This window comes from Neoarius graeffei, chromosome 16 (assembly GCF_027579695.1).
Source record: "Neoarius graeffei isolate fNeoGra1 chromosome 16, fNeoGra1.pri, whole genome shotgun sequence".
NCBI lineage: Eukaryota > Metazoa > Chordata > Actinopteri > Siluriformes > Ariidae > Neoarius > Neoarius graeffei.
In genome coordinates, this window is record NC_083584.1 from 45,349,502 (window position 1) to 45,376,785 (window position 27,284).

The 27,284-nt window shown below is 45.0% G+C and overlaps 1 protein-coding gene across 4 annotated transcripts in view; it reads right to left on the reverse strand.

Moving 5' to 3' along the window:
• sdk1a (sidekick cell adhesion molecule 1a) overlaps positions 1 to 27,284 on the reverse strand; it is a 539,170-nt gene that overhangs the window by 171,678 nt on the left and 340,208 nt on the right. For 2 of the 4 annotated variants that reach the window (XM_060943066.1, XM_060943065.1), the window contains exon 6: positions 7,716 to 7,742. The exons of the other annotated variants lie outside the window; for them this stretch is intronic. In XM_060943066.1, coding sequence (XP_060799049.1) covers positions 7,716 to 7,742 — 27 coding nt within the window. The remainder of the gene's footprint in view (positions 1 to 7,715; positions 7,743 to 27,284) is intronic. 4 annotated transcript variants of the gene reach the window in all.

A 27,284-nucleotide genomic window follows, 5' to 3' on the forward strand; every position in this document is an offset into this window, starting at 1 on the left:
TAGATCTTCTCCCTCTCTGAGTTTCTTTTTTTTTCGTAATTACTGTTGTGAAATAATTGGACTAGGTGCATTTGTGCTCTGCTGAAACTCTATTTGCATGGCTTCCACAGTGGGTCATACTCCTGCATTATTGGTAATGACTTGATCTCTCTTGAACTGGCCTTCTCACATTCTTGAAGGTTCCCCACCAGGCTGGACAAGAATGTGACCATTTATCTGGGGTATGGAAAAGAAATATGCAAGACTATCTGCCTTAATCCTCAAGTCTGTCTGTGGCGAACAATCAATGAGGAGACAATTTCTCTGTGTGACGCGCCCCTGCTGCCAATAGAGCCAGATTAGTCGCACACTAATTATTCGAGCATATAAAAAGCTTTGGAGTTTAAAAAAAAAAAAAAAAAGCAAGCATGTGGTGCTGGGAGCACCAAGAGAAGAAGCAATACCAGGCTAGTGTATTTTAATCAGGTTTCTCTGAAAGTATGTTTAATAATCAGCATGAGCAAGAAGGCAGAAGTGAACAACAAGACCCTACATTCTGTTTATCGCTAGAATATACACTCACCGGCCACTTTAATAGGAACTTGTTCTTGATTCTAAGATTCCTGTTCTTGGCTACAGGAATGGAAATCAATGTGGTCTTCTGCTGTTGCATGCTGAGGTGCTTTTCTGCTCACCACAGTTGTAAAGAGTTGCTATGAGTTACTGTATCCTTCCTGACAGCTCAAACCAATCTGGCCATTTTCCTCTGACCTCTCTTATCAACAAGGCGTTTTCACCCACAGAACTGTTGCTCACTCAGTGTTTTTTGTTTTTCGCACCATTCTGTGTAAACTCGAGAGACTGTTGTGTGTGAAAACCCCAGGAGATCAGCAGTTTCTGAAATACTCAAACCAGTCTGTAGAGGCTTGTTCTTAGTGAGACCTTGAGAAAAGTGCTATAGCTTACACTGACGAAGTCTCTGACCCAAAGTAACTGTTTCCACTCTCAATGTCCATGTGCCTGGCAATAAATCCACTTGAAACGTCTTGAAAGTTGAACTTTAATCCTCGGTTTAACAATTACAAAGGTTCCGAGATGCAGAGAGTCAGTGAGTCAGTGTAAGCTATAGCACTTTTCTCAAGGTCTCACTAAGAACAAGCCTCTACAATAGTAAGAAAAACTGTTCGCTTCCACGGCTTCTCGAGATCTACCTGAGAAGCGCGAGACCGTTCTTATATAGCTGAATGAATTCTAATTCTAATTCTTGAGAAGCGTGAGACAGTTCTAATTCTTCACATATTAATTCTAATTCTAATGCTTCTAATTCTAATTCTTCTAACCTTGCCACATGTTATTCATCATTTTAATCATGAAATAAATTACTTATATGAAATTACACACTCAAATGAAATTATTTATACCTTTTAACATAAATTGTAATTCACGTCTATATGAATTCTACTTTGGCCGCTACACAGTCCATCTGGCTCAAACCAACACCCATGCCACAGTGAAAGTCACACTTTAAGATCACAGTTTTTCCCATTCTGAGGTTTGAAGTGAACATTAACTGAAGTTCTTGATTTGTATCTGCATGATTTTATGCATTGTGCTGCTGTCAAGGGATCGGCTGATTAGAGAACGGCATCAAACAGCAAGTGGATGGGTGTTCCTAATAAAGTGGCCGGTGAGTGTAACGTGCATAACACATGAACACTTTAAAGAATAAACCATGAGAAGGATAAGCGGACTTTCACTCTCAGAAATAAAGCTTCCAAACCGTGTTCTCCTTCACTGCTGTGGTACTATTAAAGTGCATATCACGGGTAAATTCAGGAGCAAGATCAATGTAATTTTCTTATTTTATATTAAACTTTGGTCAAATATCTGTCACATTCTGCATTCTCTGCAATTTTTGTACCTTGCGCAATACCAGAAAAATTCAGTTGAAATCAAGCCATTTGAGGCGAATTGGTCCGCCTCTGAAAAAACTTGGCATTTGAATTTCCCGGCAAACACTGATTTTCGTGATGTCACGTGCGGGACGCCTCCCTCTGAATCCTACGTCAGTGCTGGTTTGTTTATGAGAAAACGACCTGGTGGTTTTCTGCAAATTTCTTCAACGTTATCACGTAATTATTAAAATGGTTAACAGATGTATCGTAGGAGGGCGTAGCAACACCAATCATGATGGGATTAGTACTCATCGTTTCCCAAAAGGCTGGACAATGAGAGAGAAATGGGAGCGCTTGGTCTACACAGGCTGTGCACTGAAACTGTGCAAAGCTCTCGCAGCCTGCTGGCGCTTCCGCAGGTAACGTCACGAATCTGGCTCCAGACTCCCTTGGGATTTTTCCAGATGCGTTTTGTTGTTTTATTTTTTTCTGCTGTAGACAGATGGCCTTGTGCAAAATTACCCTTCTGGATGAGTGTGTAAAGGGGCATACTTTCATATAAAAAAACCGAAATTGGTCCAGAATATGCACTTTAAGGATACATCAGTTCTATTTCCTTCACTCCAGACCATCAGGGCGGTGCTGAAAGCACTAGTGGAAGGATCTTTGCATCCGCATGTTTCGAGAATCACATACAAAAGTTGTCATCTCATGACATATGACGTGCCTGCCTATATAAGGCAATATCCCACGTCATTTGGCCTCTTCTTTTTTCTCGCGTTGGAATCGCATCTCTTCTATTGGAATTCTGTGTGTGTTATCAGTTAACTGTGGGAATACCCGCGACAATTTACAGTGCAGCTCGTGACTGAAGAGGACTTCAGTGGGACTCGACTCCACGCGAGCTGTTTGGTCGCTAAGGTAACTTGGTTAACATTATTTTGAGGTTCTTTTATGCATCGATAGTCACTGAATCTTGGCTGCCAAGTTTTCAGGGACGGCTATTATATCGGTCTTGTCACAAACTGTTCGGTTGCCGGCAGGTTTGTCAGTGTTGAGTGAGTTAGCGAATTGGTTGCCAATAACGTTAACGTGTACTTACAACTTTACATGAGCATCGGTTTTCTGGTTGCTAGTAAATCGTTGTCTGTAGTGGTAAAGTTGCGCTTGCGAACTCGCTAGCCTTGGTTGCCAGGCTAGCAAGCAGCGCTACACCTTGCTTCTTTTCTAAAAAAAAAAAAAAATCGTGGGTGAGTAGACACTGAGATGGATTCAGTTAGGTGTTCCACTTGCCCCAACCTAATGGAGGTGCTGGATGCACATGATCGCTGCGCGGAGTACCTTGGCGTGCAACATCTAAAGGAGGCAATGTCTGATCCATGCCCTTCCTGTGCGTTAATGCCGCTTACTGTTAGACAGGCACAGTTGGCTGGTATGGAACGTGCATCTAGCAGTTTTCTGCTCTCGGATTCTCAGACACAGCGTAAGTGTAGGCTTTCACCACCAGTGCATGCAAAACAGCGCAAAAAATCTAAGTCTTCTGAGTTAGAGTGTAAAGTGGAACTGCTCTCATCTACAGTGGAGCGTCTGCTGCCTCTGCTTGCAAGCCCCCCCCACAGCAGGGGCACAGGTAGGTACTGTAGAGGAACAGTCTGCACCGCCTGCCTCCTTGTCACCCGTTGGCTCATGTTCTCAGCCACCTGACCAAGAGGAAGTGATGTCTGTGGCTGCCTCAGACACCTTTTTCAGTCAGCCTTCTTCCTCAGCGCAGCCACCAAGCGAAGTCCTGCCAGGTGTTGAGCCCCGTGATTCGGGCAGTGATGTTACCTCTGGGCGATCTGGGGAGTCTGCCTCAGTGGTGGGTTCGGTGGAGGCCACACTGAAGGCTTTGCTTGCACGTTTGCAGTTGGACACCCCGGCGCCTCCTAACGGAGCTGAGAACATGTTCCTGCGCCGTGTTCAGCGCGCCTCTCTGGTAATTCCACAGTGTCATGACTTTACTTATGTGGTGGCCTCTGCCCTGGAGGCTGCTACGGAACCTACCCGTCCAGACCAGATGTCTCGCATGCTTGCGGCGATGCAGGACCCCGGTGCTGTTGGCTTGGGTAGCATGCCAGTAGTCGAATCAAGCGTTGCTTCGCTCATTGTGTCTCCCGATGAAGCACTTCGGGAGCAGGTGCGTTGCCCTAACGCTGAGTGCCGCCGCACAGATGAGCTACTTTCCCGTGCTTATAACTCTACTGCCTTTCTTGGCAGGGTGTCTAACTCACTGGCACACATGCTTGTTATGCTGCACTCAACACTCAACACATCATTGGCAGACCCACTGGCGGCTGAGGTACTGGAACTTGCACTGCAGGCTATGGGTGTCATTGCCAACCAGTGTGGCACTACCTTGGGCACCTTGCTGCAAGCCCATCGACAAGTGTGGCTGGCTCAATCGCCTCTGCCAGAAGTATGCAGGAACAACCTGAGGCACCTCCCACTGGCACCTGGACAGGTCTTTGGGCCAGCAGCACAAGAGGCCCTTGACAGACGTGTGTCTGTTACAGAGTTTCGCTCCCATCATGTGGGTATAGCACCCACCTTCAGAGCTCTGCCAAACCCTTCTGCCTCACGCTTTAGGTATGTGGCCCCTAGAGCTGCACAAAGGTCTCCCCATCGACCCCAGCAGCAGGCCCCTAATCCCCCACCTCCCTCATCTCCCTCGGCCAGGCAGGGTGGCGCTCAGCCACACGTGAGTTTTCACCCTTTTTGACAGATGGGTCCTCCCTGCCGTCGTCGTCCCCCCATCCCTTCCGAAAAACGTCGACAGGACCACTGATAGGTCAGGGCCAGTGGCAGGAGTTTTTACAGGCAGCCAGCTAGCGTGTTGGCGCGAAATAACAACCAACCAATGGCTACTCACAACCCTCTCAGAAGGGTACCGCCTGCAATTCTGCTGCCGGCCACCAATGCATTTGGGTGTGAGGCAGACAGTTATAACCAATCCAAGACAGGCAGAAGCCTTGTCGAGAGTGATTTGGCGGAGTGATTTGGAGCGCAGGATGCCTGCGGAGCCGAGCGTATCCGTGTATTGGCGTTGCTGTGTGCACGCGAATTGTGTATTGGCGTTGCTGTGTGCACGCTAATCGTTTTAAAAACGTTAATCTGATGATCCGCTGATACGGTCTAATGTAAACCCCACCTTAGCCTAACCCGCATGCCTTTGGGGGAAACCGGAGCACCTGGAGGAAACCCACGCAGACACGGGGAGAACATGCAAACTCCGCACAGAAAGGCCCTCGCCAGCTGCTGGGCTCGAACCCAGGACCTTCTTGCTGTGAGGCAACAGTGCTAACCGCTGCACCACTGTATACAGTGTACATTTAAAGGTAATTTAAGGCAGTGATTCTCAAACGTTTTGTAACCAGGGACCCCAGAATAAAGTCCACAGATCCCCAGAGTATAGATTTATTTCATGAAAATTATTACATTTTCTAATTAAATTTGGAGCCAAAGAGCTTTCTAGTCATGAAATTTATACTGATAGAATACATTAGGTCTGAGTTTGGTCTTGGTCCTTTAATAATAACTAAATATAATATTACTTGATAATGTGACATTGTGATTTCCACCAGTGTAACAAATTAAAAAAAAAAGTCTCTGGACCCCACTTTGAGAATCACTGATTTAAAGGACGTAATTGGAGCAGTGATATACACTGCTTTGCACCAGCCTTAGGCAAAAGTAAAGCAAAGATGACTTCAGAAATAAGACAGCCAAATGTTCTACAAAGAGCAGTGAACAGTGATAAAAATTCAATACTTGGCATGGCAAACCGTTTGTCTTTAAAAATGCATCAGTACTCTCATGTACATTTTGTGCTGTTTTAAAAGGAAATCGGTGGATTTTTTTTCTAGGCATCTTGGAGCTTTTTTTCTTGAATCTTTACATTTTTTTCTAAGCATCTTCCACACATTTCTGCCTGTTTTTTTTTCCTTCAGGCAATCTCTGATAGCCATATATAACCGGTGAGTGGCCTAGTGGTTAGCGTATCCACCTCTCGATCAGGAGATCGCAAGTTCTACTCACAGTCAGGTCATACCAAAGACCATCATAAAAATTGTGCCTTCTGGCAAGGCATGCTGCAATACAGATGTGAGTGGGGAGTCAAACTGTTGTGGTTACCAGAAGACTAGGCCCCACTGTAACCCTAGCTATGTAATATACAGTAGTTGAGAGGCTGAGGGCTATGAAATGGAAATTGGTGCCACCAAGTGTGCCATGAAATGATGTGGGAAGGAATATATATATGAAATGTGGTCTATTATGTACTATGTTAATACCTTTAACATTTAATTTTGGCTGGGAAAGTAATATTTTAGACAGCTACATTTTTTTACTGATCCACTAATGGAGAAGCCATAAAATCAACACCAATCCATCCATCCATCCATCCATCCATCCATCCATCCATCATCTATATCGCTTATCCATCAGGGTTGTGGGAAACCTGGAACCCTGCTGATTTCAGGTGAGAGGTGGGATACACCCTGCAAATGTCGCCTATCTGTTACAGGGCTAACGCAGAAATGAACAACCATTCACATCTATGGGCAATTTAGAGTAGCCAGTTGAGCTAATCTGCATGTCTTTGGACTGTGGGAGGAAACCAGGGCACCTGGAGGAACCCCATGGGAAAACATGCAAACTCCATACACAAAGGCTCCAGTCAGCTGTGAGGTTCGAACCCAGAATCTTCTTGCTGTAAGGTGACAGTGCGTAAGTGTCGAAAACATTTGCACAGTACTGTACCGTTAAACCTTTAAAGTGGTAATGGGTACGTAAATGCGTTTTTGAGCTGTAAACCAAATAATATGACTGTACTGTGATGAGACCTATCAAAAATGGTGTTAATATGTTATGATGACAAACATGCCATTTTTTTAAATAAAAATTGCCATTTTATGGGTTGAAAATGGCCCAAAATGCCAAAAATCATTCTGAACCTTGCAAGGCTGATGCTGATGTAGAGTCGGCCATTTGGTACTTCTCTACATCATGAAACTTATTAAAAAAAAAGAAAAAAGTGAATACCATCTAACCCGAGGTGGGCAGTTCACCTGCCCTTGGGTGGGAGTCTGTGAAACTGTGCTCATTTTCAAATATATGCTGACGGGCGGCACGGTGGTGTAGTGGTTGGCATGGCTGCCTCACAGCAAGAAGGTTCCGGGTTCGAACCCGGCGGCCGGCGAGGGCCTTTCTGTGTGGAGTTTGCATGTTCTCCCCGTGGGTTTCCTCCGGGTGCTCTGGTTTCCCCCACAGTCCAAAGACATGCAGTTAGGTTGATGTGGGGCGGCCTTGGGCTGAGGTGCCCTTGAGCAAGGTACCTAACCGCTGACTGCTCCCCGGGTGCTCTGGTGTGGCTGCCCACTACTCTGGGTGTGTGTGCGCGTGTGTTCACTGCTTCAGATGGGTTAAATGCAGAGGATGAATTTCACTGTGCTTGAAGTGTGCATGTGACAAAGAAAGGTTTCTTCTTCTGATTGCTAATTGAGATTCACTGAGCAACACACATCCATGCCCCCCTCCTCAGCCCCTCCCCTCAAGCCCTTGGCTTCTTTTTTTTTTTTAAGCATTTTTCAAAATGATGCAATGGGTGGAGTTGTGCTCAGAGCTGGAGGTGAAGTTACACTTTAAAAGTCTAAAAGGTGATGAAAAAGGTACACTACATGCACATTCCCAGGTAAAACAGATATTAAAGATATGCAAGATGTCCCCTTGATAGTACCACCCCAGTAACAAGGAAAGATCCCTGGTTTGATACCATTATTTCTAAAAGTATTTGAAAATCCTTACCATGTGATCCACGATTCCTCTTGCTTACTGTCCGGCAGCAGAGGAAAAAAAGACAAATACCAGCCAATACAGTGAGTATGTTTACTATAAATACTACAAACATTAAATACATAAATTACAATGTAAATACATTGCAAACTACTAAACAGACAAAACACATCAGAGATTAAAAAAGAAACACACGCATGAGGTTTTATGCAACCCAGTGATGTGTCGTTCTCTTCTCTTCCACATAAAACTGCTACCTGGAAAGAAAATATAAAAGTTGGACTGGCTTGTAGTGGCACATTTTGGCTCGACAGTCACCAGACGTTGGCAGGAATTTGCGAGGCAGTAAATTGAAACAGAAGGGTCTTAAATTGCAAAGCTGTCCTTGTTTATTTCCCTCCTAAATCAGCGCTGTGGCCTTAATTTAGACGACACCTAATGAATTCACGTGAAGCGTGAAAAGGTGATCTGATAACACTTTTAAGTGCAAAAACGAAACGAACAGCAGAACAGCTGCCAGACTGCTTTAAAAAAAGACAACAGGCATTAAAGCGATGAAATATGCAATATTTTAGAGAGGGGGAGCTTCAAGGAGCATGGTTCAATCAGAAACAACTCTGACCAGATGAGCCTGAAATCAAGCACCGTACAGAACAGAGAAGAAAATGTGGCTGTGGGAGAGGTGTGTGTGTGTGTGCGTGCGTGTTTGCAGATAATGCCTGGAAGGCGAATATTTTTCAGTTGCTGCCTGGAGGGTTTGGGCCAAATACTAGGATTATGTAGAGCTGTGTTTGGCTGGTGGTACGGCTTAATTCTGTGGCTGCAGCTAGTCAGTAGTCTGTTATTCCACTAGGACCAGTGATTAGTGGGCTGTTAACTGCCAAGCTACTGAGAAAGTAGGATTGGCAGAAGGTCTATTAACTAATAATATATTTCATATATATATATATATATATATATATATATATATATATATATATATATATATACAGGACGTCACTCCATCTCAAACTGAAAAAGACAAGAACAATCCAACCTTTAAGTGAAATAAATTTATTCAGAGAAAAACAAATCCCTCATCGAGAAATAATTATTTTCAACAAAAACACATATTCCACTATTACTGGCACCCCGGAAATGACAGTGAGGATAATGTAACTGAAGTATGTTTCCCATTTAAATTGTACAGTATGTTTGAGTTGATTGGAGTGTGTAGGAACTTTCAAGTTGTAATCCATGACTTCCTGATTAACTGGGGAATAAATATGAAGTGACACAGAGGCTAAATTCTCTTAGTCATCCATCAACATGGGAAAGATAAGCGAACACACAAACCAAATGAGGGAGAAGTGTGTTGACCTTCATAAGTCAGGGAATGGTTATAAAAAATAGCTACTTGCCCCAAAATGTCTATTTCTACTGTTAGGGCAATAATAAAAAAGTGGACACCAACTGGAATTGTTACAAACTTGCCTGGAAGAGGACCCAAATTTATTTTGCCCCCACATACAGTGAAGAGGATGGTAAGAGAGGCAAAAATAAAAAAAAAATCCCCAAATATCACTGTTGGTGAATTACAAGAAAAGTAAAATCTTGGGGTTTCCAAATCTCCAAAACCACCATCAGACTCCACCTCCATACCAACAGATTATTTGGAAAGTCTGTGAGCAAAAAATCCTTTTCTGTCAGTTAACCACAAACGTAAGCACCTGACGTTTGTGAAACACTACTACAACTTTGACTGGAACCGTGTTCTTTGGTCTGATGTAACAAAAATGGAGCTTTTTGTCAATCAACACTCAAGGTGGGTTTTTGAGTATAAAGAAGGATGGCTATAATGAAAAGAACCCGATCCCAACTGTAAAACATGGTAGAGGTTCTGTAATGTTTTGGGGCTGTCTTTCCTCCAAAGACCTGGAAAACTTGTTAGGGTACATGGCATCATGGACTCCATGAAATACCAGGACATTTTTAATCGAAATCTGGCTGCCTCTGCCAGGAAACTAAAACTGAGTCGTCACTGGGTCTTCCAGTAGGACAATGATATGAAGCATATGTCCAAATCAACACAAAAATGGTTCGCTGATCACAGAATCAAGCTTCTGCCCTGGCCATCTCAGTCCCCTGACCTGAACCCCATTGAAAACCTGAGGGGTGAGCTGAAGAGGAGAGAGCACAGGAGAGAGCTGAGGACCCTGGATGATCTGGAGAGATTGTGTAAAGAGGAACGGTCTCAGATGCCCTGCTCTGTATCTCCAACCTTATAAAATGTTATAGGAGAGACTCAGTGCTGTTTACCTGGCAAAGAGAGGTTGTGCAAAGTATTAAATGCAGGGGTGCCAATAATACTGGCACATGTGTTTTTGTTGAAAATGATTATTTTTTGATGAGGGATTTGTTTTTCTCTGGATAAATTTGTTTCAATTAAAGGTCGGATTTTTCTCATTTTTTTCAGTGTGAGATGAAGCGACTTCACCAAAAGGTGGATTTTTCTCACCCTTTTTACAAATCTTTACAAGGGTTGCCAATAATTGTAGAAGATGCTGTACCTTCTTAGATACACAGTACCTGTCAAAAGTTTGGACACACATTCTACAACCCCGATTCCAAAAAAGTTGGGACAAAGTACAAATTGTAAATAAAAACGGAATGCAATGATGTGGAAGTTTCAAAATTCCATATTTTATTCAGAATATAACATAGATGACATATCAAATGTTTAAACTGAGAAAATCTGTCATTTAAAGAGAAAAATTAGGTGATTTTAAATTTCATGACAACAACACATCTCAAAAAAGTTGGGACAAGGCCATGTTTACCACTGTGAGACATCCCCTTTTCTCTTTACAACAGTCTGTAAACATCTGGGGACTGGGGAGACAAGTTGCTCAAGTTTAGGGATAGGAATGTTAACCCATTTTTGTCTAATGTAGGAGTCTAGTTGCTCAACTGTCTTACGTCTTTTTTGTCGTATCTTCCGTTTTATGATGCGCCAAATGTTTTCTATGGGTGAAAGATCTGGACTGCAGCCTGGCCAGTTCAGTACCCGGACCCTTCTTCTACGCAGCCATGATGCTGTAATTGATGCAGTTTGTGGTTTGGCATTGTCATGTTGGAAAATGCAAGGTCTTCCCTGAAAGAGATGTCATCTGGATGGGAGCATATGTTGCTCTAGAACCTGTATATACCTTTCAGCATTGATGGTGTCTTTCCAGATGTGTAAGCTGCCCATGCCACACGCACTAATGCAACCCCATACCATTAGAGATGCAGGCTTCTGAACTGAGCACTGATAACAACTTGGGTCGTCCTTCTCCTCTTTAGTCCGAATGACACGGCATCCCTGATTTCCATAAAGAACTTCAAATTTTGATTCATCTGACCACAGAACAGTTTTCCACTTTGCCACAGTCCATTTTAAATGAGCCTTGGCCCAGAGAAGACGTCTGCGCTTCTGGATCATGTTTAGATACGGCTTCTTCTTTGAACTATAGAGTTTTAGCTGGCAACGGCGGATGGCACGGTGAATTGTGTTCACAGATAATGTTCTCTGGAAATATTCCTGAGCCCATTTTGTGATTTTCAATACAGAAGCATGCCTGTATGTGATGCAGGCCCGAAGATCATGGGCACCCAGTATGGTTTTCCAGCCTTGACCCTTACGCACAGAGATTCTTCCAGATTCTCTGAATCTTTTGATGATATTATGCACTGTAGATGATGATATGTTCAAACTCTTTGCAATTTTACACTGTCGAACTCCTTTCTGATATTGCTCCACTATTTGTGGGCGCAGAATTAGGGGGATTGGTGATCCTCTTCCCATCTTTACTTCTGAGAGCCGTTGCCACTCCAAGATGCTCTTTTTATACCCAGTCATGTTAATGACCTATTGCCAATTGACCTAATGAGTTGCAATTTGGTCCTCCAGCTGTTCCTTTTTTGTACCTTTAACTTTTCCAGCCTCTTATTGCCCCTGTCCCAACTTTTTTGAGATGTGTTGCTGTCATGAAATTTCAAATGAGCCAATATTTGGCATGAAATTTCAAAATGTCTCACTTTCGACATTTGATATGTTGTCTATGTTCTATTGTGAATACAATATCAGTTTTTGAGATTTGTAAATTATTGCATTCTGTTTTTATTTACAATTTGTACTTTGTCCCAACTTTTTTGGAATCGGGGTTGTAATTAAATGTTTTTTCTTTATCTTTCTTAATTAAAAGTCACTTCATGTCTTAAAGTAATGATGGATGTCGTTTCTCTTTACTTAGTTGAATGGTTCTTGACATAATATGGATGACTACAGTTGTGGAATAGGGCTATTTATTGTATTTTTATTATTTACTATTTACTGTTTGATCTCAAATGCATTAAGCAGGCAAGAAACTCATCCGCTAATTAACTTTTGACGAGGCACCTGTTAATTGAAAAGCGTTCCAGGTGACTATGAAGCTGATGAAGTTCATGCTAATATTGTGTGAAGTGTCATCAAGGATACTTTGAATACTGGATATTTTGAAAAGTCAAAAATATTTTTAACACTTTTTTTGTTTACCACATAATTCCATATATGTTCCATATGTTGTTTCATAGTTTTTATGTCTTCAGTATTGTTCTACAATGTAGAAAATGGTCACAATACAGAAAAAGCTTTGAATGAGTAGAGCAGGGGTGTACAAACTTTTGAATGGTACTGTATATATTGATAAAACTGGGATTGATGGAAAAATTAGCCAACCAAAAATCTAACAGAAAAAAAAACCCAAGAAATGTGATTTTATATCAATTCCTGTATCACCAAGTTGTGTCCTTCAGCATACTTTTTTTTTTAAGGCTGTGACATTTTATATTAAATTAAATTTAAGAATTTGCCAATTTAATTGTTTGCTTATCATATCAGTGAGGACTGCTAAAAACTACAAGGTGATAAATGATGAACACTACTATCTTAATCAAATTATCTGGACAATGTCAAAACAAATGGTTAGTCATGACGTTTTTTGATTCACTTGCATTTTTATTGGTTTGCTTTTTTTTTAACAATTAATTCTTGGTGCTTTGACACCTCTGGCTCTCCCTGTTCAGTGGCCGTTTATTATGATTATTTATTTATTTATTTGCTCTATATTTCATACAATATTCTGACTTCTTGGCATGCAACAGCCACAAATGAGGAGGCTGGAAAGAATGCTCTGACAACTCTCCTGTTCTCAAAGACAGCAATTTTGTGACAGTTGGTGAAATTGTTGATTGCAAGCAGAGTTCTGTCTTCTCATCAAGCTGTACTCTCATGCTTGTCATGTGCCGGCTTGGTAAATAGAGATGGCGCTGTGGCCATTCCAGATGCTGTCACTGGTGGTGAGGGGGCCGTGTTCCTGTGGGACAAGCGCTCGTGTCGCTTGTTGTACCAGGTGATCAGATTGGCAGAGGTGCTCCACTGGGCTTTCTCTTGTCAGGCCCTGAGGGTAGAAGTTGGTGCTCAGCTCCTGTTTAGGGACACTCCATGTGAACAGCATGGTTTGTGGAGGTTACAGCGGGACGTTGAGGCTGATCCATATTCATTGTCTATTCCTCACTATCAGTTAGGATGTTTTTTTCTCTTGCTTCCTACATCATCTCCCTCTGGGGAAATGTGGGCCAGCATTAGATGGACTCAATTCAATCAGTGGTGCATGTCAGCATCGCTTGGGCCTCGGAGGATTAAAAAACAATGATCACTTGTGTTCAGCCTACAGTTATCCCGTGAGACTTTCTCTGCTTCAACCCTCACAATCAAGCATCAGGTCCAAGGAGAGGCCCACAAGCACACTGTGATTACACCGGCTTATCGTTGACTTTCTCTATACTCATCAGAGACAGAAAAAGCAATACTAATAATGGCTTTGATTCCGCTAACGTGACTGATTGGCTCCACTTGGGGCTGGTAGGTTGGTGAAAGTAACAAGATGAGAAAGTGAAAGGGACTGACCAGTCCAGACTCTCAGGAAAGGCAGATGACTTGCTGGGATGATAGGTTTGGTACTTCGGCATGAACTTTTAGACTATATGTATGCTTGGCACGTGGTGGGTGCAATGTGCAGGATAATCATACCAACTGTTGCTTCAGTTTGTTTTGAAATTCACATCTCATCTGTTTTTTTTTCTTTTTAAGAGAAATGAGAAGCAGAACACTGCCAGGCTGAAAGCTCTGAAAGCTGGGTTCTTACACAACTAAAATCTCAGCTACTAACATCCTCTCCATCTAAATACAAAAAAGACTATTTCATAATAGCTGTTCTTGATGGTATAAAACCATGCAGTCTTTTGCTTTTAAAGTCAAAAGCGACAATAGATGTTCTGAAGTGAAATATTAAATGTGGTGTATGAAGTGCATTGTCGAGAGAGACAGCCATTCCCTGTGCGTGATAGTGCAAAATATCAAGCATTGCTGCATGCCAATAAGCTGGGTGCGATTTGCTGGGGGGGATGGTGGGGATCATCCCCCCCTCTGGTTTTTATCTCTGCTGAAAAAAAATCCTCGGGGACAACCCCGTCAATAAAACAAACAAACCAAAAAAAAGTTGACATGACAGGCATGTTGTGACAGTTTTCTATGGTCTACATTGCACTCGCTTTCAAAATGACCTGAAGTGGCAGCTTTGATGTTCACGAACGTCCCCAGCAAATAGATACATTGTAGATAATAACAATATCCAGAGTGTGAACGTGGATTTAGCGCCATGAATCACATCCTTACTGATGAGCGCAACAGAATGAATGTATCCACACTGACAGCCTTCTTTTCCTCGCTGTCAGTGGGCCAGACGTGCGTTCCTTCCCTGCTGAGAAATTCGCAGAAATGTGGATTAAAGAAGGGCGAAACGCGGCGGATAGCGCACTGACGGGAAAGCAGAAAAGGCCACATGAACTGCGCCATCAGAGCAAACTGTTCATTTAGTATTCATGTATTTCAGTGATTTTCGAGTCACTGTCCATTTAATCCGGAGGGAGAGAAACATCACAGCAACGCGACAAGCAATGCGAACTTTGTTGTGTTAGTGTTCGTGTATTTAGTCAGAGAGATAGGAAGATGAATTTACTATCTCTGGTTTAGTGTTCGTTTTCATTTAGTGTTATTCATTTGATATCATCGGATGTTATTGAGCTGTTAGCCCATAGAGATCTTGCAGTCACGTGACTGGAAAGTACACAACCGCCACCGCTGAATACTGCTGCACTCGTGTACAGAATGGATCAATTTCAACCGACGGACTACACGGCTCATTTTTCTAATGAACAGATAACTAGATATATGTCTAAAATAAACGATCTACAGATTTGTGACCCTTATGGCTTTCCGGATGGAGTTTTCACGACCGGATTTTGAACTGCCAGCGGAATACCCGGACGTGTATGATTACCTCATTAACTTTCCCTCGCTGTTCAGTGGTGAAGCACTGCGTGCTTATAAATCTCTGGACAGTTTTCTTTACAGAAATTCAGGATTTGTCAGCGACTCAGATGTGGCATCTTGTAAGCAAGAAAATGATCCTCACTGGATGGGTAAGTCACTTAAGTATTGAGTATAGCACTGACCAGCCGATTATAGAATAAGGTAATTCCAAATCGTCCGTGTTGTTTACATGGATCTGGCGTTGGAGAGGTAGAGGCTTGGCAGTGGAGATTTGAGTGGCTGTTTTCTGAGCTTAGTCAACAGGCCGGCTCTGCCTGTAGCCTCGCTTTTGCTTCGGCTCCCGGCGCTGCCTCCTTCGCTTTGCTTCCGATAACAATCCACGGAGACCCCGCTGGTCTCGCAATCTGGTCTCGTCCGGAATGTTTTTTTTTTTTTTCTCGTCCGGAATGTTGTGCATGCAATGGAAATCGCTACAAACCGTCATTTTCTGCTGGAAACCAAAGTCCAGTAAGTCCATACGGTTGTAGTGGATATTGAAGTCCGGTACAGACGAACAACACGCAAAAATACACACAAAAAACATAAAAACCGTGCACAGGTAGGGAGAGCTTGTAGCCGCAGCCGTTGTAGTAGAATTGTATATAGTAGGGTTTTCCAGAAGAAAAGGTAGAAGTAAAAGCAGAAGTAGAACCAGAAGTAGAAGTAGAAGGCGGAATATGGCGTTTGACCGACACGATGGCGTCTGTCACAATCTGGATCGGCTGTGACGTCACATGCAAGATCTCTATTGTTACCTTAATTTTGTGACGTTTCATGATTAAAAAAAAAAAAAAACATCCCCCCTTCTGGTTTTTTGACAAATCGCACCCTGCCAATAAGGATGGGTGGAGGGGTGGGTGGATGGGTGTGGTGGGGGGGTAAAGCTTCCTGTCCTTAGATGGAATGAGACAGGTTCATAAAATCATGCTCTTCTGCATGGGCTACCATAATAACTGTTAATCAACAGGTTCCTTCTTGACATTCAATACAAAAGTACAATACACGTCATAGCAGCTGAGAAAATAGCAAGAATCTTGTGATTAAATTAGTTATAGGGATAAGCCCCGTCTGAATCCGTCTCCCCTCCGTGCCATCTCCTTTTTCCATTCTTTCATAGATGGCATTGTGTATGCATTTAAAATTCCAGTATGATGCCAGGTGCAAAAAGCATCAACGTTCTGACTTGTGTCAAGTGTAGCGAGAGAGTGGGCAAAGAGAATAATGGATGAAGCATGGAAAGCTCGTTAAAAAAAGTGTCCCTAAAGCCAAGTTCCTAAAAGTTCCAGGAGGCAGGGCTTACTCTTTAGCTTTGTCCACATTGGCATTCTCCTTTCAGCAACCTTCCTCATCGATTGACATCTTCCCCTTTTGTTATTCAGGGTCCTATGTGCTCGCTACCTGCTTCTCAACTTTCCCATTCTGTCAATGCAAAAAATCCCTCGACCGTCACTATTGATCTTCTGTCCCATGATAGCCCTAAGTTTATCAACACTTGGCTTTATTTTCCGTGCATATACGAAAGACTGGAAAGACCAGAACAGGTTCTGAAAAAGAATAAATCCCCTCCGAGAGTTCAGGACCTTCAGCAACCTTTTCAAAGCTCAGTGCCAATCAGTCCAGCCGACAGCTATGGGGAAGGCGCCGAAACTTTAAAGAGCGCTGGCATTTCACCTGGAAAATGGGAGCTGCCACTATGACCCCAGTTCACATCAGCTGCAGGAGAAAGAACTCCACTTACCATACACCCAAATAGAGCGCTGGCATAGACGGATCACGCTTTCTGCTTTTTTCACTTCATCAAAGTATGCAGCTGGTGAGAAACACAAGTCATCAAGCGTCTAATGGAATAGTTAAATAATTCCCCCATTACTGATCACATTAGGAAAAAAGGTGAATAGATTCTTCCTGTGGTTCATAATTAAATTATATAAATGTCGTAAGAAAACAAAGCAGTGGTGCTTTGGAGAAAAGCTTCCTGTCAAGACAAGAAAACTCTCAGACGTTAATATAATTTTAAAAAAAAAGTGCTTTGGGGCTTTATTTCAAGTTGCCATCTTCGACTGTTAATTTTCAGTTGTATTTATTTCAAGAGGCGATCTGTAATTCCAAATCAAAAGCAATATTGGAGAAACAATGATGACAGCAAGTGCTTTAGCACAAATTAATGACACACACGTGTAAAAGCGTATGAAAGGTTGGCATGGAACAGCAGCACTAACACTTTGGTACCACCAAAACTTTGCTTTTGTTCACTTCATTTTCAGGGAAAGGCATGTTTACAGTTTATTCATTAGCCTTTATCCATTTGGTCTAATGCACAACTTCAACAAACGGCAGTTGGCTCAGTTCTACTAGAAGGAAAAGCGCTCTTCAAGTTCCAGGCAGCCTCGTGTGAAAATGTAATCATTTTAAAAGGAGTGAAATTGCTTTTTAAGAGTTATACAAGCCTGTCTATTGAACTCGTTCCAAACAAAAAGACGGGCCTATTCACAATTCACTTGACAATAAAAAAAAAGGCACTGAAATCCTTCATCAGTGACCTGTTCTTTTTGCTTTGTCTCCATGAGTGATTTCTCAGACGCTTCGAGCATTATGCGTCACTATGGCACAACACATATGGTGGCCTCGATGGTCTTAAAATAACCTCCACATGAAATAAAGTGCATAATTTCTTTTCTTTGGATCTATTCATTGCATCTATCCTTGTAGCAGTAGCCAGGGGGGTTTGAAGGAAAACGCTAGTTACGAATGTAACTGTGGTTCTATGAATGCCGGATGACCGCCAGAGGCGGCACAGCCTGTGGATGGTATCCTTCGCGTAGCGCAAGTCGAGACTTATACCAACAAAGAAGTCGTGATGACGTACCTCATGCATAAGAGGCACTGCAGCACGTCATTCGTCCTCGGAAAACTTCTCGCGGTTGCGATGTCCGAGTGACTGGGAACTCTGGCGGTCATCCGGCATTCATAGAACCACAGTTACATTCGTAACTAGCGTTCTATTTCATGCCTCCTGACCGCCAGAGGCGGCACAGCCTGTGGATGACTAATACCAGCACTGTCATGAGGACGAGTATGTCAATCCATAATTGAAAGAATGGCAGGCCCAAGGCTTGTAGGTGATGCCACATTTACCCTATAAAACCTGGTGAATGTTGAAGGGCCAGACCATGTTGCTGCTGCACAGATGTCAGATAGCGGGGTTCCCCTCAGGGCTGCCCATGAGGTAGCCAAGCTCCTGGTGTTGTGGCACATTACACTGCCCACTGGTAGGGAATCAGCTGACTTGTGTGCAAGGGAAATCACCTCGCAAACCCAATGTGAGAGGCGCTGTTTAGATACAGGCGAGCCAATTGCACCACCTCCATAAGTGACAAACAGTTGGTCTGACCGTCTCGTGGCTTCGGTCCGAGACACATAGTGCCTCAAGGCTCGCACAGGGCATAGGTCTAGACGGTCCTCATAAGAAGCAAGCTCAATGGATTGGTTAATAAAGGATGGAGATAGAACCTTCGGCAGAAAGGCTGGGTTTGGCCATAGCGTAACGCCAGATAGATTTGGTCCCCATCTCATACAATCTGGGCTGACTGAGAGTGCGTGTAACTCACTCACACGTTTTGCCGAGACCATAGCTAAGAGAAAAACGGTCTTCAAGGAAACCCATCTCATGTCCGCTTCAGCCAATGGTTCGAAAGGGGCCTGGCACAGAGAGTCTAGTACGCGATGCAAATCCCACTGAGGGCTGCGAGGGGCTCTGTAGGGGTGGAGGCGTCTAGCGCCCCTAAGAAAGTTGCGGATGAGACTATGTGCACCAATAGTCGCACCCTCCACTTTATCATGCCTCGCAGAGATAGCTGCTACATAGACTTTCACGGTAGATGGGGATTTACCCTCATCAAGTAGTTTCTGTAGAAACTTGAGCAGTACGGGTATAGGACAACCCGTGGGAGAAACGCTTACGGTCTCACACCACGTCTTGAACAATTTCCAGCGGTTGTCATACAACGACCTAGTTGAGGGGGCCCTCGCGTTCTCTAAGGTATTGATGACCGCTGGGTCAAACTCTAACAGAGGGTTGTCGGGCCCAAGGGCCACACCCACAGCTGGAGACGTTCCGGGCAGGAGTGCCAAACTTTGCCCTCCATCTGAGACAGTAGGTCCCTTCTGAGCGGTAGTTGCCACGGAGTTCCGGTCAGCAGGAAATGAAGCACAGCAAACCACGGTCTCGCTGGCCATCGCGGAGCCACCAGCAGAACACGGTGACAGCACTGGCGTATCCGAAGTAGCACCTCCAAAAGGAGGGGAATCGGTGGAAAGGCATACAGCAGTTCGTCCGGCCACTCGTGTGCCATGGCGTCCAAGCCCAGTGCTTCGTCCTCCTGCGTGCGAGAGAACCACTTTTGGCAGTGTGTGGACTCTTTGCTGGCAAACAGGTCCACCGCTGCTGTACCAAAGCGATCCCAAACCTGCTGTACCACCTGTGGGCTCAGGCGCCACTCCCCCGGGTCGAGGCGTTGTCTCGACAGGGAGTCTGCCACCGCATTCAGTTTCCCTGGCAAGTGGACTGCCCTGAGGGATGCCAGCCTGGGGAAGGCCCACTTCAGTAGAGATTGAGTTAAGCGAAAAGCAGTGGGGGATCGTGTTCCCCCCTGGTGGTTGATGTTGTACACCGTCGTCACATTGTCTGATCTGACCAGTACGTGGCGCCCCTGTAGGTATGGCATAAGGTGTTTTAGAGCCAGGTGTACTGCTCTGATTTCGAGGAGATTGACGTGTTCGCCCATCTCTTCTTTGCTCCACAACCCACTGACTGCTCTGTGTTGCCATACTGCGCCCCACCCTGTAAGAGAGGCGTCTGTAGTCACAATCTCCCTGTGTGTGGGTGCTGCACCAAGCGGAACACCTGATGTTAAAAAGGTCTCCTTCCGCCATGGGCTGAGGGCAGACATGCAATGTTCTGTGATAAGAACGGGTGTCTTCCTGTGACGGGTCACGTCGAGGCCGAGGCCAATCAGCCATATTTGCAGAGGCCGGAGTTCCAGCAGACCCAAGGGGAGGATCTGGGCTGCTGCTGTGAGCATACCCTGGAGCCGCAGTAGTATTCTGAAACGTAGTCTTCGTCCCACCCGTACTCGTGACAGTAGTGAAGTGATGTTCGCTACACGCCGGCTGGTCAAGGACGCGGACATTGTCTGTGAGTCTAGGATCATGCCAATGAATTGAGCCGATTGGCTCGGGATAAGTGTGCTCTTTTCTAAATTGATTGTCAGTCCCAGTTCTGAGACATGGCTCTGCAGTGTTGCTATATCTGCTAGGCTGCGTTCCCTCGTCGGGGAACAGACTAACCAGTCGTCCAGGTATGGTAGAATCCTCATACCTGACTCCATGAGGGGGGACAGTACTGCCTGTATGCATCTCGAGAAGACTCTGGGTGACAGAGCGAGGCCGAACGGGAGTACCCTGAATTGGAACAGACGGCCCTGGAAGGCAAAGCGGAGGAACCGACGATGTGCTGGTGCCACCGGGATATGAAAGTAGGCGTCTTTCAAATCCAGGGTAGTAAACCATTCCGCTGGGGAGATTACCTTCAGAACGTCTGCTGTGTGCAGCATCTTGAATGGCATTTTCTTTAGGTACTTGTTTAAGCCCCGGAGGTCTAGAATTGGGCGGAAACCGCCGTCTTTTTTTGGAACGACAAAATAAACTGAACAGAAGCCGTTGAAAGTAGGAGAACACTCTACTTCCTCTATGGCCCCTTTCTGCAGAAGAACGGTTATCTCCGACTGGAGAACCAGAGATCTTGTTGAACTTTTTACAATTGTGGGCCTGAGACGGGCCTTTGGAGGGGGCCGACGTCTGAACTGCAGTCTGTAACCCTCTGACACTGTTTTTAGAACCCATGGGTCGCGAACGATTCTGGCCCATGCGGCCAGTTGAGTCTCTGTGTACAGTCCAACCGTCGGCCCGGGGCCTTCAGCGGGGAGTGCGATTGGGCTTCGCTCCACTGTTAGTGGGGGTGGAGTGGGGCATGGGATATGCCTGGCGGCGAAAGGGTGCAGAGCCCCTGGGGGCATGTCTGTTCTCCCTTTGCCGTTGAGGTGCCGCGCGCTGGGGGGATGAGAATTCCCGCCGTGGTGCTGGGGGCTGCGGTGCTCGGAAGCGAGTCACCTGTGATAAGCCCACCTGCTGTTTCCGTGTTTCCGAAACTAGGGCGCGGCGTTCCAGAGCGTCCTTAGCGGCTAGCCCGAACAGTTGGCCAGGTATGAGGGGCAGCTCCCGTAGGGTGGCTCTGCACGCGTCCGGGAGTGGCGTTTGCGAAAGCCAGACCTGGCGGCGAGCGCGCACTAATACCGCCATCAGACGCCCTAACTCCTGGGTCATGAAGCCCACGCCCTGTAGGGTGGCTTCAATCGCCTCACGTACAGCCGGATCTGAGTCTGCCTTCAGCAGGGAAGACTGCGCGGCCAGAAGAAGGTGAGAAATCGTATTGTCGATCCTTCCAATGCGCGCCGCATGATTGTAGGCTCGAACAAGATCATCGTCTGTGCGCCTACAGGCCTTGCTTGGACAGCGTACCTGGGGACGTACTGCCTCGTCTGGGGAGACCACCAGAGACGCCACACAGGGATCCACCGCTGGCATTGTATCCAATCCAAACAGGCCTGCATCAGCCATGTTACTCATAGCGCGTGCCACAGAGGTGGGGTGGGAACGTGCAGCTGCAGTTTTAAACGCCGTCTGGAACTCGTCCACAAAGGCGTCACATTTTGGGATGATGGAGGAGGCGTCCACCGAGGGCTGCCTGAAGTAGGCGCTCACACCAGCGTTAGATTGCAGCGGCTGTAGCCCACGTTGTACTAGCGCCGCAGTAATTGTGGCCAGCAAGGATTGGGGGCCGAGAGTCCCGCCATCCCCATTTTTGTCGGAAAAAACGCTGGAGGGGGCATCGTCAGAGGAAATGCCCGAGCGAGGAGAGCCAGGCAGCTCAAGGGAATCGTCTTCCACTGGATTAAAGAGAGAGTCAGTGGCGGCAGTGGAGAGTGTATCGTCCTCCACGTCTGGCTCCTCTCGGGCAGGCAGGGTGGGAGCAGTAGCCAGGGTACCACCTGCTGGTGGTATGGTCTGCATGTTTGCCTGAGGGGGTTGGAGCTGAAGCAGTAACGTCTCTATTCGGCTTACAGCCGAGGAGAGATCGTCTACCCGTTTGTTGAGCACAGAAGTGGAGTGCGATTTCGCCTTCTTCTTGGCTGGCTGCGCAGCCTGAAGGCCTGTGCTGCCGCGTTTCACGGCTTTGTGGGCACCTGCGGCAATATGCTCGGTTGTCGAGAGCAGCGCGTCACTTTTGGCCAATAACTCGGTAAGTCTGGCCTCTCTTACCGTGAGCGGTAGGACGGCACAGCTTGGGCAAGGGTTCGTCAAAGCTGAGCGAAGGTGAGCGGTGCCTAGACAAGACGGGCATTCTAAATGACCGTCCTCAGATGCAAGTGGTGCAAAGCACGTTTTGCATGTGAGGGAAAGGACATCCATCATAGCGCAACTAACGCAAACCCGAACTAACACACGACGCAATAACAATAATGTAGATCAAACACCGAATACACAATGCTAACACGAGTGACAGGGCTAACGAGTTGGCTAGCTAGCTAGTCAGACACGGGGAGAGCCACCGTGCTAACTAGGGAATACACCACACTTGTCAACAAAACGGGGAAAACCACCGCGGGGATGTGAGCGTGTGTGTGCGGGGGTGAACACGGGGTGAACCGCCGTGCACTTCCGATCACGGGAAGAGCCTCCGTGAGCTTACCTTTCTTGTTCCTTTCCTTCTTTTTTTTTTTTTTTTTTTTAGAATATAAATTCCTTCACGGGGGAACCGCCGTACAGGATTCCGGTAATCCGGTAATTAACTTGGGATGCTCGAATCAAGCGCGAGAAGAATAAGAGGACGAATGACGTGCTGCAGTGCCTCTTATGCATGAGGTACGTCATCACGACTTCTTTGTTGGTATAAGTCTCGACTTGCGCTACGCGAAGGATACCATCCACAGGCTGTGCCGCCTCTGGCGGTCAGGAGGCATGAAATAGAACAGCGCTGCTGGAAATCTCGCTGGCTTAAATGTTACACTCCTCTACACCAATCTCCCATGTTAAGAGTTTTTTTTTTTTTTCTCATCCTGTGCACTCCTTGCCAGGGACATCATTACAGAGTTCCATCTCCCTGCTAAATTACAAGCCTGATGCAGGAGTGGACTGGACTGGAAATTAAACCACACAGATAAGAAGGTGGATGGTGGGTTGGGGTGGTGCAGTATGGATCGGCTTTCACCTCGTAGAGCTGTCTGATGGGGAGGCAGCACTGGAGATTATCTCGAACTTTTAATATTTAAGCGCAGGTTGGTTTTATTTTTTGATACAGACATGAAAGATACACACATGACTTGATTTGCTTTTTCCCCCCTTATTGAATAGTGAAAGACAAGTCAAGGTTTGTTATGCTGCCTGTGTATGGTTACCAGGCTTAGGTTTGAAAATCCTCTGATACGTACAGCGCTAAAGCACTTACAGAAATTATCCCAGCATCAGCTTAACACATTCTGCTGTTTTATTTAGATCAGCATGGACGCCAAAATGACTGAAATAATCATAAAGACTCAAGAACGCATAGAAAAAACACCAGCAACAACCAGTTATGACAAGTGTGATGTGTCAGATACAGAAATGGATGTAAAAGACAGCGTATGGCTAGATTTACACACACACACACACACACACACACACACACACACACACACACACACACACGTCTTCTTATCATTGTAAGGAACATCCACTAAGATAATAATTAATGCAACTAATTAATGCTATGCCTATGCTTAAAACTTGATTAAACCTTTTGGCTCTTTTAGTTTTTTTTTTTTAATTAAAAGCGACATGGCTTATAAACAAACAAACAAATAAATAAATAAACAAACAAACAGATATCCTCCCCAGCCCCCTACACACACTCGTATCAGTTTACAATCTTGCTTTTATCCTCTAGCATCTCATTTGCCCAGGAGCAAAGTAATAAAAGTCAGGGATTAGAGGCTGCATGTGTTTTCAGTTTTCAGTCTTACTTTCTGTCTGTGTTTCCTGACCGCATGATGAGGGGATTCCTACAGGCAGGGAAGGGAGAGGGGGCAGGATACAGAGCCACTGACTTTGCAAAAGGTTAACGATCCAGTGGCCAGAGGGCTGCTCTCCAGAGAGCGGATTAGTAATAGAGTACAGTGCTGCTGGGTAACGGAAAAGCCTTGTGAGAGGTTCTGGATGGTGGGCTAGCCTCTTCTCTCTCTCTCTCTCTCTCTCTCACCACACACGTTCACACACACACACACACTACTGAGCCGTGCTGGACTTCCTGTCTAAATGCTAACCACATGGATCCTGCCCCAATGGGTAGTAGCCAGAGGCAAATCACATGCTGCCATGTGTCCAGCTGACGGAGGGGGAAAAAAACAATCCTAGCTCTTTTTATGACCACACAGGAAGATGAGAGTCAGGAGCGAAAAAGACTCAAAACGTTCCATAGCTCCTGGTGGGTAAATTAAAAGGGAAAGTCCACTGCTTGTCATGAATGCTTTCATAGATTCCGAATCATCAACTAAAATGGGTTTAAGAACAAATCCGGCTGCACAGCATCTCGGATCAAAGCAAAGGAAGACGCGTTAAGGGTAACGAGTCCAGGCTTTTCCTCTCCCACATTCTTTCCATCTACCAATGGCAGGATGGCCGTCATCAGCCGAATTGCCGAAATGCTCAGGATGTTCTCACTGCAATAATATCTGCAGATGGTCCCCTAAAAAACACAAATGGCACTGATGACACCACAGAGCGACGGCCTACACAACCCTAAATATGCCATCATTAAAAAATAAGCACAAAATGGCTCACCTCCATTGGCCCTGAGCATAACGGAGCTGTCACACACTGCCAACGCTCTCTACAAATCCATTTCCAAGCCTCATCACAGGCTTAACATATTCTATTGTACAGCTGTCCTTGGGACGGGACTCGATAGCAAATACCAATAATATTATAGCAAGTGCTCTTTTATAGGCATCACATTAACAGCCATTGTTCTGATAACATTACAAAATGGCTTTCAGAAATGCATTGGCAAGGTAATTCAGATCAGCAGATAGCGCGAGGAGGATAGCGGCAGCTGTCGGCCTCAGAATACAGAGAGGGGCCACGAATGACAAGACGAGCAACCTGAATCCCAAGACCGTTCAGAAGCAGCCAGAGCAGACTAAGTATATGAGTTTAATAGTAACGGCATAAAATCTGGAATAACAAAAGAAACAAAATAAAAATCCCTCAAACCTCAATGCTGCTTGATCTGCACAATTATACTGGAATACAAATGTGTTGAAAGAAGGCGAACGTGTGTTGATTTGATTCAGTGTACCAGCTCTGCTCTGTTACTCTGACACTAATGACATAGCTCATTATAATTACAGATAAGAGCTGCTTCCTCGGTGCTGCAGCAAACTGGATTCGACAAGAAGAGGACTTCCAAAACTTACCTACACCATGGAATTGGCACTGAACCCTGCCTTGTATTATCATAATCATAAAACAACCCCCTCTGTGCAAAGCAAGTTGGATACACCAGAGCTCATTTGCAATGTACTATGAAGCCATTATATATGAACATACTACATATATATTCTATCCACATTCACTGGATATAAGCAATTACGCGCTCTGATTGGCTACTCTACTACTAGGATATCAGCTCATATACCGTGAGTAGAGAAAAACAAAATGGCGGAGCGTGTTGCTGAACCAAACGAGGATGAAATAAAAACTTTATTCGAAAGCAAAACCCCCCAAATTATCAAGTATTTAAAAGAAACAGAAATAGCTAAAAGAATATAGGTCCCCCTTCCCCAGTATCTCCTGTTCCACACTCCAGCCCAGTCGGTGGTGGTAATGCACCTTTAAGTTGGTTTGCCAACCGTTAAAAAACCCTAAAGAAGAAGAAAACGCCAAAAATAAAAAAAAAGGCAACAAAATATGGAATAAAAATATTTGATGGGAAGAACTTATTCTTTTTATTTTTCAAGAATTATTATTATAGCATTTTTCACAAACCGCTACTGTCATTTCACCAGTTTGTTTCCATTCTAAGTGGAAATGATTTAGTCGGACGTTTTGTATAAAGTTTTTATTTATCGAATTTGCGAAAAATAAAAATGCTCTGTTTCTCAAAATCCAGTGAATGTGGATATAATAAAACAGTTATTCCACTCAATCTCGTCATACATGGCTTATAGCCAACTCCGTGCTACGTGCCTCATCGGCTATCAGCTCATGTACAACTCGATTTTGTGGAATAACCGTTTTATATATATAAAATAAAAGCACGCATTGATGCTGGACCTCCTGCTACCACATTATCATAAATTGTCATACAATGGCGGACTGCCTATAACACGCAGGCTTCCATACAGCTGTCTTCCCAGCTGGAAGAATCCACACTTTACTGCAAGACAGCTACTCTCTGTTTGTTGACATGAAATGGGACATAGTGATAACAACAAGCTGACACACAGTACAATAGTCTCACCAGGTCCCAGATACATTTAACAAGCATGTCTGGCTACTGAGGCCATGTTTTACGAAGATCCCAAATAAACAGTGCTAAATCCCTCCATTATCCGTAAGCACTTTATCCTGTTCTACAGGGTTGCAGGCAAGCTGGAGCCTATCCCAGCTGACTATGGGCGAGAGGCAGGGTACACGCTGGACAAGTCGCCAGGTCATCACAGGGCTGACACATAGACACAGACAACCATTCACACTCACATTCACACCTATGGTCAATTTAGAGCCACCAATTAGCCTAACCTGCATGTCTTTGGGGGAAACCAGAGCACCCGGAGGAAACCCACGCAGAGACGGGGAGAACATGCAAACTCCACATATGGCCCTTTTCCACTACCCTTTTTCAGCTCACTTCAGCTCACTTCAGCCCGACACGGCTCGCGTTTCGACTACCTCAGAGCAGCACGACTCAGCTCGCTTCAGCCCTGCTCAGCACCCAAAACTCGCACGGTTTTGGAGTGGGGCTGAAGCGAGCCAAACCGAGCCGAGTGGGG